Source organism: Podarcis vaucheri (genome assembly GCF_965113315.1).
Source record: "Podarcis vaucheri genome assembly, chromosome: 1".
Taxonomy (NCBI): Eukaryota; Metazoa; Chordata; class Lepidosauria; order Squamata; family Lacertidae; genus Podarcis; species Podarcis vaucheri.
The window spans coordinates 98,636,485-98,654,354 of NC_138759.1; the positions used below are offsets into that span (position 1 = coordinate 98,636,485).

The 17,870-nt window shown below is 38.7% G+C and overlaps 1 protein-coding gene across 11 annotated transcripts in view; it reads right to left on the reverse strand.

Moving 5' to 3' along the window:
* Positions 1 to 1,179: 1,179 nt before the first annotated feature.
* NCKAP5 (NCK associated protein 5) overlaps positions 1,180 to 17,870 on the reverse strand; it is a 621,685-nt gene continuing 604,994 nt past the window's right edge. For 10 of the 11 annotated variants that reach the window (XM_082197111.1, XM_082197112.1, XM_082197110.1 and 7 more), the window contains one exon: positions 1,180 to 2,606. In XM_082197111.1, coding sequence (XP_082053237.1) covers positions 2,337 to 2,606 — 270 coding nt within the window. In that variant the 3' untranslated portion in view covers positions 1,180 to 2,336. The remainder of the gene's footprint in view (positions 2,607 to 17,870) is intronic. The other variant, XM_082197108.1, reaches the window with a different exon arrangement.

Here is a 17,870-nt window from a genome sequence, read left to right on the forward strand (position 1 = left end):
TTGTGTGTGTGTGCGCGCGCTTGCTTGACTCGCTGAAAAGCGCCTTCTGCAGCCCGCGCAGCCTCTTCCAACCTGAGAAAAATGAGCCAAACAGGCAGCAAATGGGAAAAGGGGACCGGCAGGCAGCTTATCCTTCACAGAAGTTTAAGCTTGATAACATTATGGCAGCGCCTGAAATAAAAACAGCCTTCACCAACCCGGTGCCCTCCGGATGTTTTGGACCACAACGCTGACTGGGGCAGTCGGGAGTTGTAATCCAATACAACTGGAGGGGGCGCCAGGTTGGCGAAAGAAGAGTTAAAGCATCTCTCATGCCTTACCTTAGTGCTGCAGAGGGGGCGGCAGTCGGGAATCGCTTCTCGCCTTCTAGGATTTACCAAAAAATAATAAATTGAAGTGAGGTTCTGGGCGTCGTTTCCTGGAAACTGGGGACTATTCAGGGCAATCCTATACATGTCCAACAAGAAGCGAGCTTGATGGAGCTCAGTGGGACTCAACTCTCTGACTGGTAACGGAAGCTTAGGCTTCATCATGTTTCATGCCAGTGACACAAAGGATGTAAAAAATAAAAATAACGCACGTGCTTTATAAACAGGCAGCCTTCTTTTTATCAGGGCTCAGACCACTGTCCCATTTATCTCCATGCCTGCAGTTCTGTGGGGGCTTCACTTTGTTGCTGGAGCACTTTATCTCCCATAAGATTGTGTCTAAAGCTGTTCCATTACCACTTGCACCCGCCTCTGATGGCTTTTTCCAGCCTCATCTCTCGGAGACCTTTCTTTGCTTTTCATCATTCACCCAATCTTTTCTCAGAGAGAGAGTGAGAGCTAGAGAGAAATCGCTAGAGAGGTTTGAATTAAGCTTAAATTACTTCTTAGTTGCCATGTAGAAAATTCATTTGACTGATTTTGCATCCTATCTGCACATACATTAGCAGAGAAGCATACCAGGCAAGCTTGGTTTGAGAAGGGAAATGGCTGGAGAATCATTAGTATACAGCTGTGTATTTTGTTGCAGTTGGTCCTCCTGTCTATAAATATTGCTTCTTTATATTTACATATAAAGGTAGTTTTCACTATCAATTTCCAGGTAGATTTTAAATGCCTGCTTCAAATCAACCCTTACCACTGTTAGTACATCTGTTGATGTGTATGTAATATCATTGTTTGGATAACCATATATGATATGATTTTTATTCAGAAATAAACTTCAAAGGAAATTTCATAAAAATCAGAAACAACCAAACTCTACCCCAACATTATTTAAAACAACATGAAATGTAACATTGCACGAAAGTATTAACCAAGTAACACTGATAGTACAACATAGTGGGTGGAAATCAACAGGCTTATGCTACAAACATAGTAAACGGGTTAGGAAGTATTGTAAATATAGCTAGCTTACAGGCTGCTGTACAAAAGTTGTTATAAATATTCCACATCTAAAAAAAATACGCTCCACCTTTGAAATAGACTTCTCCCTTACATATAAAGAGTCTTTGTAGGAAACCCCCACCCCACCCCCCATAATTTGTTTGCTGGCACCAATCTTTTTCTTGATTAAAAAAATTTAAATTGTTGAATACAAATCTAAATCAATTGCATTATAGTCAATGATTCCCGAATTAACAGAATTAATATGAAATCATATCAAAGTTAAATCAACACAACATGTATTCATGGTATAAGGCTACAGATTATAGGGAAGGAGGGTATCTCTTGGATGATTTCACCAAATGGCATTAAGAGAAATATGCAAGTTCATTGAGAATCTTTTCAAAATTGCACAAATATATGCATTTTTTAAAAACATGTTGTACAATGTGGTTCAAGGTGATTCATTATAGACCATTTGGCAAGTTCAATTTTGCGATAAAGCAGTGTTTCTACATACAGTTTTAAGACTAGAACGTTCATAAATCTTTATTTTACAAAAAAATTACTAACTTTGTTAATATTAACATCAGTGTTTAAAGTTAGTAGCCTGCTATTTCAGGAGCATGGCACCAATTAGTATTTATTGCTGTCATGTTTTTCTACAAATATAATTTTATTTCTCTTCCCCAGAACATTTTTTACAACTTCTGTACAATAATTCATAAAAGTGCAAAATTAAGACTATTTCTTTTTAGTAACAACTGTGTTGTACTGTCAAACTTTCAGTCTTTTTGTTATAATGCAGATTTTTCTTCGTTATTGCTCTATATGAATATATCTGGATATATCCTATCATGAGTCTTTGCAACTTACTTTGAATATTTTCAACAGCTCTTATTTATTTAGTTCTTCTGTTCATTAAGTGCTCCACTCAGTGGCCACCCATGTCGAGTGTCCTCTTTAGACATCATTTGAGCCTTGGCTTGCACAGGATGAGAAGCTATCATATAAAGAATCACTCAAGGACTCCAAGTGGTCTATATCATGCCTATCAGAACTATTTAGAGAAACTTCTTCATTCTTCCCATTTTCGTCTTCTTGCCCTTCAACCTTGCTCTCCTTTTCCAATAAAATGCTTCTGCTGCTGTTAAATTTATTGAGAGACTCCAGGGAAATTTTAGATAACCCCTTTTCAGAATCTTCCTTTGCTTCTTCAGGTTGCTTCAATTTCTGTAACAATTTAAGAGGAGAGGAAGTCAGAATTAGAAACATACTCTTCTCTAAAAACAAAAATAGTTATCAAAATTGTAAATAGTCAATTACTGCCTGTCCAAAGTTCACAGCAGAAAAGAAATAGATAGTTAAATGCTTTGGGGCTTAATCCTCCATAATAATTAAATCCAAGAATAAAGTTCATTTTGGGATAAATCATAGCTTTAATGATTCTGCTGAGACAAATAGGACTCAATTTGCAAAACAGTTAAGTGCCATTTACATTTTAAGCAGCTGATTTTGGAATTTGTATGTGTAAAATATCTCCAGCATCTCCAGAGTAATTTACATTTCCCATCTTTTTTCAGGAATCATTATTTAAGGACAACTGGCTATTCGTCAAAGTAGCTGGCGCTATTATTTCATTTGGACTCCAGTGATTGCTCTCCTATTCTGAGACCCAGTAACAGTGCAAATATTAGGTGAAAGCAGAAGACAAGACAGGCATGGTTAAGTTCTATCAAAATCAGTGGAACTTTTGTATACAGACAAATGTTCATGTCTCACTTATTTCAATAAATCCAAAGTGCACCTAACTTGTCAGGGTCACAAAAGAAAGAATAGTGAAATCAAAGGTGTGTCCCCCCCATCATTTCCTAGGCCCTCCCTGCCTCCTCCATCCAACACTCTATCAGCTTCAAGGCAAGTGTAGTTGTCTCCTTGGCTTGGGGGCATGTGGTGAACTCCAAAAGCCCCTAAACTGCCCCAGGTATACCCACTTTCTGCCTCTATCAGACATCAGTGAGGCAAGAACCAGGAACATTTCTGTAGCAGCAGGAGGGGGCCCTACAACACTGGGTCTCTCTCTCCATCCTTGGAGGATACTGTCCAATGGCCACTGGAGTGCCTTTCCAGGGACTACAAGACTGCAGGTAATGTCTGCAGTGTTATATATACATGTACCTGATCTCACTGGAACATGTTTTTGTTGTCAGTAGTGTAAATCAGATATAAAAATTATGCATTACAGTGGTACCCCGGGTTAAGTACTTAATTCGTTCCGGAGGTCTGTTCTTAACCTGAAACTGCTCTTAACCTGAAGCACTTTAGCTAATGGGGCCTCCTGTTGCTGCCGTGCCGCCGGAGCACGATTTCTGTTCTCATCCTGAAGCAAAGTTCTTAACCCGAGGTACTATTTCTGGGTTAGCGGAGTCTGTAACCTGAAGCGTCTGTAACCCGAGGTACCACTGTACTTTGAGAGAGAAATGCTGGAGTACAAAATATTTAAATGTGTATGGAAAGGTGTGGCCTATACCTAACCGGTGTCAGAGGAAAAGAAGCAACTTCTGCTATCCAATTAATCTATAGATTAATATACCACCTGTTTTAATAGGCTGAGTATTTGGAACTTTAGTAGGGAACCTGGAATCTGAGGGAAAGTATCCCAATGTGCATTGGATATATATTTAGTAAAATAAATCTGTATAATGCAGACATTAATTAAATTTGCTAGGAAAGAACTTCACATTTTGCATGTGTATTGATTTTCATGAACTAAAAAAGCACTGGACAATGTATCAGCATATTATATTTTTTTTTAAAAAAAACCCACAACTGGATTGTACAATACCAATTTTATCTCTGCTTGAAGAACACTTTTAATCAGCTGTTTTAGGGAGAGGTTCAATATAAAAATGACCTGGTTTTCACACACAGCTGGTGTTTTTTAAAAAACAAAAAAACCCCATCTCTTCTCAATAATATAATTAAAGAAATACATGAAAATACTGAATGCATTAGGGGCTTTACCAATATCTAAGGTTTTTGCAGTATCCATTGTTAAATGAGGTGTGCTAAAGTCACAATCATTCTTCATTTTCAGTATTAGTTCCAAGCAGAAATAAATGGATCAATAAACTATTGGCAGTCGAAGAACAAACATTTTTACTTTATGTCTAGTTGGCAAGTGAAGTGGCTGATTTAGTGGTCATTCAGAAATATCAAGAATACAATACAAAGGAAAAAAAGATATTGCAACGTAAGAGCAACATAAGATGAGGATGCTTGACTCTGAAGAACTTAGGGTTCTGTTTAGGTCCACGTTATGTGTGCCCATTTTTGCAAAAAAAAATAAAAAATTAAGCCACAATGCTAATTTTTACAGTTGATGCCCAACCCATAACCAGCTAGGCCTGGTTAATTTGATTTTTTAAAAATGCTTTAAGCCGAAGTACAAATTGTGCAAGTCATTTTCAAAAAGCATAAGTAGCCAGGGTGATGGGTCTGTGTTCGCTGCTACTGAATTACACTACCATTTCCACAATCAGACTATAACATCTGCACTATCTTATTCCATTACAAGAGTGAGATAAGCCAGCTGAAACGTAAGCCTTACATTTATTGATTCAAACCACCAAGTAATTCATAGAAAAACCCACTAAAGTCACTGGGTCTCCAAGTGGCAGCCATGCCCCAGCAAAGACATATGCTCATGCATGAGCTGAATAAACTGTGTGTAAGGGAGTATGCTCGTGTATTCATGAGAAACATGTATTTTTGTGGAAGAAAATGGAGCACTTCTGCATATGTAATGCTTTGGATCATGTCCAATATAAGATTAGATATTCTAGTTCTATTAGTATTCTATTGGTATGAATCCTAAGGGCCCCATGCATGTGTTGAAAGCAGTTCTGCGCACTTGCAGGGTATGGGGCTGCCCATCTCCCCTCTGACTGCATCCCTCCTCCCCATGCCATATGAAACCAACTACAGACATGGCCTGTCAGGAATGCTAATTTTGGGGTAGGTCAGTGCAAGGATGTAGCAGGAGAGCTGGAAAATACACAGCCCTTTGGAGCCAGAGAGAGGGAGGGAGGGAGGGAGAGACTAGTTTGATTTTTGCATCTCAGTCATATAGGCCACTGGGTTGTTGTCAGCTTGATCCTACAAAACCACTTTCACTGTCAAACATGAAACACCAAAATTCAGTAGCCCCAAAATGGCCTGCAAAGCAGACAAACTACCTGTGGCCCTATTGTGTCCTGCCTTCCACACCTCGTTAGCATGGACAATATACAGTCGTACTTTGGGTTAAGTACTTAATTTGTTCTGGAGGACTGTTCTTAACCTGAAACTGTTCTTAACCTGAAGTACTACTTTAGCTAATGGGCCCTCCTGCTGCTGCCGCGCCTCCGGAGCACAATTTCTGTTCTCATCCTGAAGCAAAGTTCTTAACACGTGGTAATATTTCTGGGTTAACTGAGTCTGTATCCTGACACGTATGTAACCCAAGGTACTACTGTAATAACAGGGTATTGGCAATTTTGTGTTGTGGAACCACTAGAGCTGCTCCAAAATCCTTTTTTCTGAAATGGAACTAACATTGTTCCTGGTATTGCTACAAGAGCCTTTGTTGTACAACTAGGTTTGTGTTTTGGAACTTAAGCATTATCATATGGTCTTGGTTGCAAAATGCTAAACTACGGTGCGGGGGAGACATTCCATAATTTTTCATTCATTTTCAGCTACACAGCTCTGTTTTGAATACATTTAACACAGCCAAGAAAAAGAAAATCTCAAGAAAAATATTATAATTATTAATAATTCAGAAATCTGTGTTGCAGTCATTTTTCTCAAGAAGATCCTTGTGTGGTATGTCACTATGAGTCCCGTGCTGCAGGATATGGGGAAAAGGTTTCTCAAGGCCACCTAATTACACCACTGCTGAGTTTTGAATGGAATCCAGGCTTCCCAAATTAGCATGTAACACTTCAGTTACATGGTATCCTTCTGTACCATCTGGCTGGATTAGGGTTTGGAGGCAAAGTATTATACTGTAGTGGCTTCAGTCCTTTCTGAAGTGACACATCCAAAAGGTGGTGCTGAGGGGCTCATGAGCCATACTGCAGCCATCAATCTCTGGATTCCCTAAACTGTTTGACACCTGCAAACATTTCAGGTGTCACCACTATGTGGGTGTTAATACAACACCATTCTTTTCCATCTGTTCATCCTAGAGAAACTGTTGAAACCCTAAATGGGTATCTGGAGGGAAGTTTTGGGATGGATGACCTCAAGCAAGCTGGAACTAAATTCAGATAAAATGAATTATCTGTGTGAGAAAATATGCAGATCTGGATGGAGGTATCCAGCTGGTTCTGGATAAGGTTGCATTCTCCCAAAAGACAAAATTCTCATTTTTGGAGGTTCTACTGGACTTGGCACTGTCAAATGATGCCCAGGTGGCTTCAATGGCTAGAAATGCTTTTTAGCAGTTTAGACTGATTTGCCAACTGCAATTCTATCTAGAGAAAGCAGACCTTGTCACAGTTGTGCAAGCCTTCAGAACATACTATTGTAATGTGCACTCTATATGACACAAATGGCTGAATTGTTTGTGTGGGTCTGGTGATCAGAGAAATTGACATATATTTTATATCAGGTGCACCAGTTACCAGTTTGCTTCAGGACAAAATTTAAAGTGCTGCTGGCTACTTTTAAAGCCTTAGATGGGTTGGGATCAAATTATCTGAAGGACTACCTGCACTTGTACAAACCAGGCCCTAAGATCGGTTTCTGGTGTTCTTCTCAAGAAATATTAGGTTAGCAGGAACTAGAGACTGTCTTTTCAGTGGGGACCCCATATTTATGACACTCCTATCCATATGTACATGGTTCTTACAGTTTTAAACCAGCCCTGAAAACTAACAGTGAAAAACATCTTCTGTGCTTAAGATGCAATATAGTACTTTGTTATATATGCCCAACTCCACAGAAGCAGGGGTCTTCATCTCAAAGAACTTGACACAAGGCAGTGCTATATTTAATACTTTACATATATAGAGATACATGGAAGATTTTCCAAAACAGTAGGAACTGCTTGAGTGGGATGCCAGATTCCTTCTATCATAATTTAAGGATATAGCTGTAAAAGGAGCTGAGGGTTTCACCTCTAACCTTGTGGGTAGAACTGATAGACTGATCTAGACAAAGATAAACTTATGCTGATCGGAGAAAAGAAATTGCAGCTTCCTTCTATTTATCACTTTCAGTGGTAGTATTACAGTTTAGTTAGTAATTTAATATGATGACATCAATTAATAAAATATACTAGATAAAGGTGGGGGAAAACATTAAGGTCAAATTCTATGATCAAGGAGCCAAATTAAACCAAAATGTCGAGCAATAAACAGTATTCAGTAGTGAAACTAGGCAAGGGATTTAAAATTTAATCCAAAGTCTACCAAAGTCAACAGGAGTCTTCCTGCTAACTGTAATGCGTTTTGGATTAGGTCATGTTGTCATCAAAACTGGGTCTAGCTTTTAAAGGTAATAGCTGTCTGGCTGTTATCATAAACACTGGAGGACAGCTTTGGTGGTGAAATGAGTTCTTTTTGTACTTGTACTTGACAATACAATAAATAAATTTAATTCCTGTGCTTTAGCACCAAGATTAGTGATCTGAGGGGCACTTGACATACTGCATTGATAGTTGTACACCTAAAGGCTTTTAAGTGTGAAGAGGATAAACATGTGTATCATTAAGGTACAATAGTCAAAGAACTGTGGTTGCAGTTTGAATAAACATGTGGTGGCAAACTCAGGCTGTATTAACACGTGGGGTTTGTTGCATTAGCCACCACATGGAAACGTCAGGAAAATGGAATAAACAGTCAGGTGAATGCTGTCCAAATCCAACATAGCAGCATGTGAATGTTATATTGCAGCAGGTGTGGGAAAACGTTAGTCTTCCATATGTTGCTTGACTAGAACTCCCATCATCCACTGCCCATGCTTGCTGGGGCTGATGGAAGTTTCAGAAACATCTGGAAGGTTAGAGGAAGGATTTCTGCTTGTGCAATGGAATCCTCCCAGATGCCCTCTAAAACTGTTTATCCTCTGGAGCAGATTTGGGAAGGGCGCAGTGTACACACATGGAGTAGCAGAGAGGAGAAGTCCATGTGCGTAAGCAAAAATCTATTCACTACCATGATCTCCAGATGTTGCTGGACTCCAGATGCCATCTGTTCCAGTGAGGATGATCAGTGGTCAGAAACAATGGAAGATACAGCCCAACAACACCTGGGAAGTTAGCCATCCATGGCACAATAACAGTAACAATTAATTATTTATATACCACCCATCTGACTGGGTTGCCCCAGACACTCTGGGCAGCTTCCAACAATTATGAAACCACCATGTGTGAAAGGTTCTTTCACTGATTATCAATAGTGGAAGAGAATCTGGTTTTTCTTTTGTTTAATTAACAGTATTTTACTATACTACAGTAAGGTAATGGCTGTGCTGGAATGGAATATGTTTGGTAGTGTGCTATTACTCTTTGAACAAATACTCATGTAAGCTATTAAAAATAAGCCTTTTTTAATTTCTTGATTTTATTTATTTTTACTGAAGAGAAAAATTTCAATTACCATTTAAAGTCAGGCTATGAAAAAATGCTCACGATGAATTTGGCAGACCAATGAATATGAAGACACTCACCTCTCCCCCCCCCCACCCTCAGCATGGCCCTTTGTTTAATCTTCTAAACTTTATTTGCAGAATAGATTAACACCTGCATCCTGCTGTCTCCGGGATAAGAAGTTATGTAATATAATACTTAATGCACATGGGCAAATCATTACAAAAGTGTGTGCAATTAATTGTAAGCCTAAAAATAAACTCAATTATATCTTAGCTTCCTTCTGAAATAAATGTGTCTGAACAAAACTTATGAAAATGAACTGTTCTTCTCTCATGTTAATGGAATAAAGTAAGGATTGCCAAATGGATGGCAAGAAATCATCACATCTGCTCAATTCAGTCCTTATTTTGATTACTTTCTATTCCAACTTTTTATCAGGTTTGGGTTTTTTGTTATCAGTTAGCAAAATGACCAAGATGTAGTGTGGCTGATATAAATTTGGCTATTACTACCATGACTATTTTTTATTATTATTATTATTATTATTATTATTATTATTATTATTATTATTATTATCTCTTATACTTTAGGAACATGTAAATCTTTCCACTAATACCAAAGTTATATACAGGTTTGGGACTACCCTAAATAAAAAATGCAGAAATGCTTCCAAAGATTTTAAAGAACAGCTTTGGCATAACATGTAAAAGAAAGAAAACAAAGGAACTGACATTATAAGCATCCAGTTACACAATGGAGAGATAGATGGTGCAGATTTACCCACCACTACAGTGCTTCTAAATCCACTACTGATTTCAGCCACTAGGAAGCTCAAAACCTCTGCTCATGTTTAAATCATTATTTTACTAATGCACTTTTAGTGTGAATCAGTACCTTTTCTTGCTGATAAGGGCCATTCTGCAGGATATCAGATATATATTGTATCCTGGGGAATTGGATGGCTCAGGGATTTGGTAATAGTATATGAAGCCTTTAACCTCTAGGTCACTGGTTCAGATAAAATCTGGCCTACACAAGTGACTGAAAATCATTGCTATCAGAAGCTTGCCTGATGAACCCTGACTAACTCCTCCAGATACTCAGTTTACCTGCCAAGTATTCACATCATCATCACAAAGGAAAGGGGAGAACAAGCAAAAAAACCACAAGAGAACAAAGTACTACCACTACTTCTTAGCTGATTTTCGATGCGATTTCCTGATGATTCACAATTATGTTTGCACATATATACATGTCTGTACACACACACATGCTGCTTCATTAAAGATTTAATTAAACCATGCTGCATCATTAAAGATTTAATTAAAACTTAATCACCAAAGTAATGATTATATATTGTTTTTGGTATACTGGATTCCAGAAACAAACAAAAAGGCTTAACATGCTACATGCTGTAAGTACAAATAAATAATAAAATGCAGCACACACCTGTCAATCCACTATGGCAATTCTTCTACTTCAATTAAGATGTATTTATGTTGACTTGTTATACACTCTCAATTGCTAGGAATAGGGTATATTATGCTGTACTATTAAACAGACACACAAACGGCAAAATCTGTTCCAGATACCTGAGTGAGCTCAGCCTCAAGTTTATGGAGTTGACAGAGATGGGTACATTGGAGAATTGGAGGTGAGCAGATCTCCCATTGTAAATAAGAGTTGTTTTGCTACAAAGCCATGTCCTTGTGCCTAAGAGGTATCTGGGTGGGGAAATGGGCAAAGCAGCCCGTGCAGACTGAAGGATCATGCTCCAAAAATATAAAGATGAAAATATGAAGAACTACAACAGGTGTCACACCCAATCTAAAGCTTAGACTTGGCCACAAAGAGAAGGCAGCCAATATCTAAAAATCTTTAATGCAACTCAGGCTCAGGAACATTTAAATTGAAGGTTCTTCAATGCTTCCAATAACAACTCAGGTTCAGTTATGGGAGTTCATAACTGAGCCATCCAGCATAGATGTCCTTCTCCATATCCATTGCCATTTGATCCTGCTGTCATGGATTAATTTAGAAGCCATCTGTGATACGTCTGAAAGATTGTGACAGGCGAGTGGAGAGAAAATTGTCTGTAAGGCATGCCCAGCAACTGAGTGGGAGCAGTAAAAAGGGTGCAGGGAAGGAAGATAGGTATGGTGTGTATTTTTGTGTTTTTATATTGTAAGCCGCCAAATTGCTATGAGAATTAAATATAGATCAACAAAATCAATACTTAATTGCATAACTCAAGGTCTTTCATTTCACACCTAATCCCTGATCAGAAGTAGCAAGGATGCTGATTAAAAAGTAAAATAAAAATGTTGCTATGAAGTGGAATAGTTTTCAAGCTTTTTGCATGTTTAAATCTGCAAGTTACTCTGCCTTTGCTTATCCAAGGTCATATTGATCCAATAATCTATACTATTTATCATGTTAAATTTCACATTTAATTAGAGCTAGATGTCTTAGAAATCACTGAAGGTACTTTATATTTATGATATAAAGTAACTAATGGACCATTGAGTAAATTACATAAAAACATCATAGTGCACGCTATTAACATTCTGTGGCTCCCCCTTTTTTTTAATTCAAATTTTCTATTGTTAACAAGTTCCTTGGAAACAGTGGAGCTGAATCATACAATAATACAAATCAGAGTTCTTACTCCACTAATGTAACTGGTGATAAATTAGCCAGTCCTTTATACATAAACTTGAAAGTTTGTGTGTGCCCAAGGAATTAGTTTTATAAAAAGGTTCATTTAGTTTTCAAGCTGGAATCAGCAGTTTTCTGTCTGCTGAAAACCAAAGATACATCCAAAGGAACAGTATTTTGTGTGTTCAATTTGCTGCCAAAAATCACATGAAAAGAATGAGATACCCATACCGCTTCCTGTGACTGCCATCATTATCACACATTCCTAGGTATGTATGTCTATTCAGAAATAAGCCTTATATAGTTAAACTGGGCTTATCCCAGATAAGTGGGCACAGGGTTGGCAGCCTGAGGCTGTGTACACACTCCTGTTTACTCTGCATCCTGTGTACTCTCGCTGCTGGTTTGGGAAGTGGTGTACATACAACATTAGCCACGATACATATCTAGCCTGTCATTTCTAATGAAATGCTGCATTTTAATGTGTTTTCCCCCTAACCAGCTACTATCCAACCTTATTGTATTTTAACCTGGTAACACAGCCTTAGCTGATCTTCAGTGCACTGCTTCCAGATTTTTATTTCTTCTTTCATATGAAAGCTATTACTTTACAAAGGAGGGGAAGAGAAACATTCCTACAATTTCTTTTTCCTGCATCTTATTATGCCCCCTCCTTTCCATTATCAGAGTCACTTTCTGCATTGCCACTACAAACCCTGTCAAAATTAGCATTTTGTTAATTTCATTGGATGGTTCCTTTTTGCCAGAGCTAAAATGGGTTCTTCTCAAGTCCAGAAGTCACAGGCTTCCCAAAAATTAGGAAAAATGGATATAGCTGGGCATGCAGTGCCCAGGGCTGTTGCAGGCTGTACCCCAACATATGCATTCCCAACCTGTGCAAATTCATTTATAAGTTGGAACAGAACTTACATAAAACTGGAAATGTCTCTCTCCCTAAAATGGGGTCAAATGGTCAAACAATGCAAGGAATAGCATGTGTGTATCTGTGTCACAGTGCTATTTAGAGCACAAACGAATACAGAATGCCCTAAAATGAATATAATCCCATCACTGATATGGATGTGGACCAGTCCCAACCACCAGCAGCTGCTAATGAATAAACATGACCAGCAGTGCCCTTCTGCCATTTACATAGTCCAAACAGGTCAGTCTGCACAAGAGGGCAAATGGATACAACTTAGATGGGGTTTGTTTGTTTTTTTAAAAAGGGGAGCACTCAAAGCACTGAGGGAGCATTTTGACCTCTAGAACATCCAGAAACAGGCTTTAAGCTCACTGCAGCTCCAACAAATAAGTTTCAAAGGGAGATTCAACTGTGAAGCTCTCTCACTGAACTTCATTAGCAAATTTGACATGGTGGGGATTTGTTTTGAGCTGATCCTAGATATCCTAGCTTACCACGGAAGTAAAGAGTGTGGCTACATGTTATTTGGAGTTCTTTTTACTCTTAAAAAAACCCCAGCTGCTGAAGCATCCGTTAGAAGTGGAAAACCAATGCAGGGGAGAGGAGCTTATTAAATATTTCTGCTCTGGCTGTTTTTCTGTTGCAAAACATCCTCCTCAGCTGCTTTTACCTCCCACTAGGTAACAGATGGTAGCTAACAAATGCAGAAGGGCACTGTTGGCTATACCTGTTCATCATCCGAAGTTTCTATTTGGGAATGGATCATATCCATGTCGCAGATTTGATCTAGTAATTCTGTATTCACCTGTCTCTGCCTAGGTGCCATGCATTTCCTCCTTTCTTTTCACTTGGTAACAAAAACTTTCCTCTTCTCCTCTTATATTCATATTACAGTATATACCTGCCTACTTTGGTGTATCTGATAAGTGATCTCTGGACCATGAAGCTTTCGTGCCACAGCTTTTTAGTCGTTAAGGAGCTACAAAACGTTGTTGTGCTGCAATAAACTAACGTGGTCAACACTTCCAGTAATAAAAATATTTATACAGTATAGCGCTTCAGCAATTAGCTGGTGAACAGTAATTATACTGGGTATCCAAGATTGCAGCTCTGCTGTTGCACTGTACCTGCATCATCATCATCATTATTTATCATAATTACACTTATATACCGCCCTATACCCAGAGGTCTCAGGGTGGTTCACAACAAGACCACAACATATAAACATATAAACTCAAACCAAAAGCAGTAACCCAATAAAACTGCATGCAACAGAACTTCCCCTTCCTCTCCTGTCCCCAGTGCCAGCCCCCTCTCTGGACATTTCGGAGTCTGTCTGGAGCGCATTTTGAGAACTCATGGAAGAAGGAGAGGAAAGAAAAGTTCCATTGTACCAGAGGAAGCAAGCGCATGGAACTTGGGTTACAACCCACCAAAAGGAATAAACCTTGGCTTACACTCTTTAGAATATGCATGTATGTAAATGTACAAATTCAACATTATTTTTAGGGAGGGGAATAATTTTAAATCTAAACATTCCATTCCAGGTGGAAGAAGTGTACATGAACCAGAACCACGTGCCAATAAATACCGGGACATGGAAGAACAGTGAGGAATGGAAGAAAAGTTAAAGGTATCTTGAGTGCAAGTCTGGACACAATCAAGAGTCGTCCCCCCACCCACCCAGAACAGATTCTGAGAGAAAGCAAGGGAAGAGAGGAAGGTGAAATCGTGCTACATTTGTTTACAGACAAGTTTGGATGGAATCCTTTGCCAGTTTATACTTTCCTCCTAATTCTTCAGAAGTTTTTTTTGCAGTGAAAACTTCCATACTGGCCCCCAAATTTCACTTTAGGCAAAATTTGATGCCAACTCTCAATAATAGTTTTTCAGCAGAGTGGAGTAGAGTCCCCAGATCTCATTTAGCCAAATGAAAGTGTATGTGGATAAGTAAAGCTCCAGAGTGAAAATAGTTGTAAAATCACCTCCTGGAAACTACAAAGGTGAATGCTGTAACTGCATGACCTCTGTTATATTACAGCTAAGCTAAAAATGTAACGTTTGAACCTTTCCCCCCTTTAAAGCGTAACCTTAAATAATAAGTAAAGCCTTTCTCTCCCTCATATATTGTGAGAAGCTTTCATCTATTTTCTAGACTGGCAGTAAAATAATTTTTTGAAATAATGAATCATTTTTCTCTTTCCTGCTTGAACAGAAATCCCATGATTATTTTGCTGAAGCAGACAATGACCTTCTCAAAGGAACCCCATCACATTCTCAGGATAAATAATGAGAGGCCCTCTCTTTTCTGCCTCATGGAAAAATTGCATTGATATGAAGTGCTTGTGAAATTATCGATCTGTTCATCATTTTTATAAGAAAACAATATACACTTAGCAGAAAGTAATCTACATAGGCATTATGCTTAACCAAAGTATGAGAGGAGAACAACTTTGCTTATTTGAGATTTTAGTTACAGAAAGGATTTGGGAAGGGGATATATCAAAAGGATTTTTTTTTGTAAGTAAGTAAATTGTATGGGAGGAAAGAACAATTTATTAGCATGAGCTGTGTGAATGGATCCCACCTGTTGGCCTGAACAAAATGGTTATTGATGAGCAAATAGCTAGCTGTGAAAGGGAGAACCAAAATTGTCCATGCTTTGTATCTCTGAATAACACAAAAGGAAGAAAGTATTGAATGAACAAGCCTCACATATTTAAATACAAAATGCTATAATAGGGTCAGATAACTGGTAACGTTTTGGGGGGAGGGGGGAAAGCTCACCTAACTGGTAAGCAAATATTTTATTTGTTTTATTGGGTTGTTGTTTTTATTTTGATTATGTATTTTGTGGTTTTATATTTTGATTTTATTCATTTTATTCTGTGAACCGCACTGAGACCTCCAGGTATAGGGCAGTATATATATTCAATAAATAATAATAATAAATAACATGGTCAGAATTATGTTTAATCCACATTTAAGATTCACCATAACAAAAATATAAGTTTGTACAACTAATACAAAATTAAGCTTCACATTCTTTTGTGTGCAATACTGCACCACAATTAGGCTGCTAAAACTATTGGCTTTGATAGGATATAAGAAAATAGCACTGTAGCAATTGGCTTCCAGGAAGAAGGTGCGGGGGAGAGTTAAGGAATCTGTGGGACAGAGGGGCTACACAGTTACCTGAAAGTAAGACCCACTGAACACAGTGGGATTGCTTCTAAGTAAATATGAATCTAACTGAGCTGTTAAAAGTGCTTAGTCCTTGCTGGATAGTGTCCTATGTTACAACGTTTGAAAAACAGCCCTTGTGGCTAGTAGCCCTATCATCCATGAATTCATCTGATTTCCTTTTAAAGGGAATGGTTGGTGGCTATCGCTATATCTGGTGGTCCCAAATCCACGTTTTAACTATTGTTGTAAGCCACCTCAATCTCCAGGAGGCATGGGATTCCAGGCGCTTACTCAGGGTTCGTGTTTCCCCTGGCATGCGGGACAGTGGAGACTGTGGTGCCTTTATTATATATACAGTTTATTTACACATATTCTTTGACTACTATGAAGGAGTTCACAGCATTCACAAACCAAGAGGGTCTTGCTTCCCATAGCCACAGCTTTGGATTTTTGCAGAAATCAGCCATGGCTCTGACACACACACCACCGCCTTCCCAGCTTGCATCTTTAGGGTTGCCATATGTCCGGAATTTCCCATACAGCAATAGGCTGTTGGAAGTAGTGTCTGGGACAGAATGCCAGCAGTGTCGTTTTGGGTGATTTTCCTTAAAATGGCTCAACAAAAAAAGCTCAACAATTTTTCTGTCTGGATTTTCACTTTTTGAAATATGGCAACCGTAGCTTCCTCCCTCCAGCTTCTAAGCTTACACACCCAACTCTCAACTCTGGCCTTTGTCTTTGTAACTACCAGCAAGTTGAGGGGCACAGAGCCTATTCCTTGATACCTTAATGGCCTTAATACCTGAATAGCTGCAATATCTCAAGGACCACCTCTCTCCATATGAACCTATCTGGACACTCTGACTACCCTCTGACCACCATATGCTTCCACATCTACTAAGTTAAAGAGCAGTAGGACTCTCACTCTATAGTCACTCCAGACATGGGGTGAGACACTCTACCCATTTGCGATTGCCAGAAACTGGTATTCAGAGGTACATTGCCTCAACGATGAAGGCAGAACGTAGGATCATGGATTCTGTTCTTCCTGAGCAAGGCAATTTATTTCTTCAACCATAAGGACCCTCCATCCCGCTCCATATACATTTTATTTTTTATGCTAACAACCATCTCTTCCAGGAAATGAATTAAGTTTCTCAACCTATGAATAGGGAAAGTTCATTATTTGACCCAGACTAGGGCAGGTGGAGGAGGGGCAGGTTGGGGTGTGGGAAGGGCAGGCAGCAAATGTGGAAACATTCATTTTTCAAGGGACAGTTTTCACAAGTGATCAGTGGCCTGAGCCAGCTGTTGAGAAACTACTATTTCTGTTGTGAAAAACAAGCCACATTTTTTAATGCTCAGTTCAAGTACAGCTTGTCTACTGGGAGATGAACATAAGGGAGGAGAGAAGGAATTTCCTGTAGAATACCACAAAGCTTATTCTCAAGAGGTGCTTCATCTAAATGGTGGTAAAACATTTGCCCACTCTTTCCGTCTATTCCTTCTGTCTATTCCTCCACATATTCCTTCTAAAGTAAATGGAAAAATATTGCATTCCCCATCATCACTACTAAATTACTCCCCAGGCATCAAAATAAGGAGTACATAAACTATTGGTGTGTATTCTACTAGAACTATATCTAACCCTCCATGTAATAGCTCAGTCTTTGGAAACTTTTCCTTTTCCATCAGTTGGCCCCAGGGAACTCTAAATCTGCATTTGAAAGTTAAAGTTTCAACAGTCATTTGGGGAATTGGTACAAGGATTACATTTCAGGAAATCAAAACAAAACAAAATAAATAAAATAAAATAAACCCTTCCAGTAACACCTTAGAGACCAACTAAGTTAGTTATTGGTATGAGCTTTCGTGCGCATGCACACTTCTTCAGCATGCACATGAAAGTTCATACCAATAACTAACTTAGTTGGTCTCTAAGGCACTACTGGAAGGATTTTTTTATATTTTGTTTCGACTACGGCAGACCAACACGGCTAACCACCTGTAACTATTTCAGGAAATACTACATATACAGAAGCAACAGATTCTCCTCTCCCAAGCAGATGCACCTGTGCAAAATGAGGTT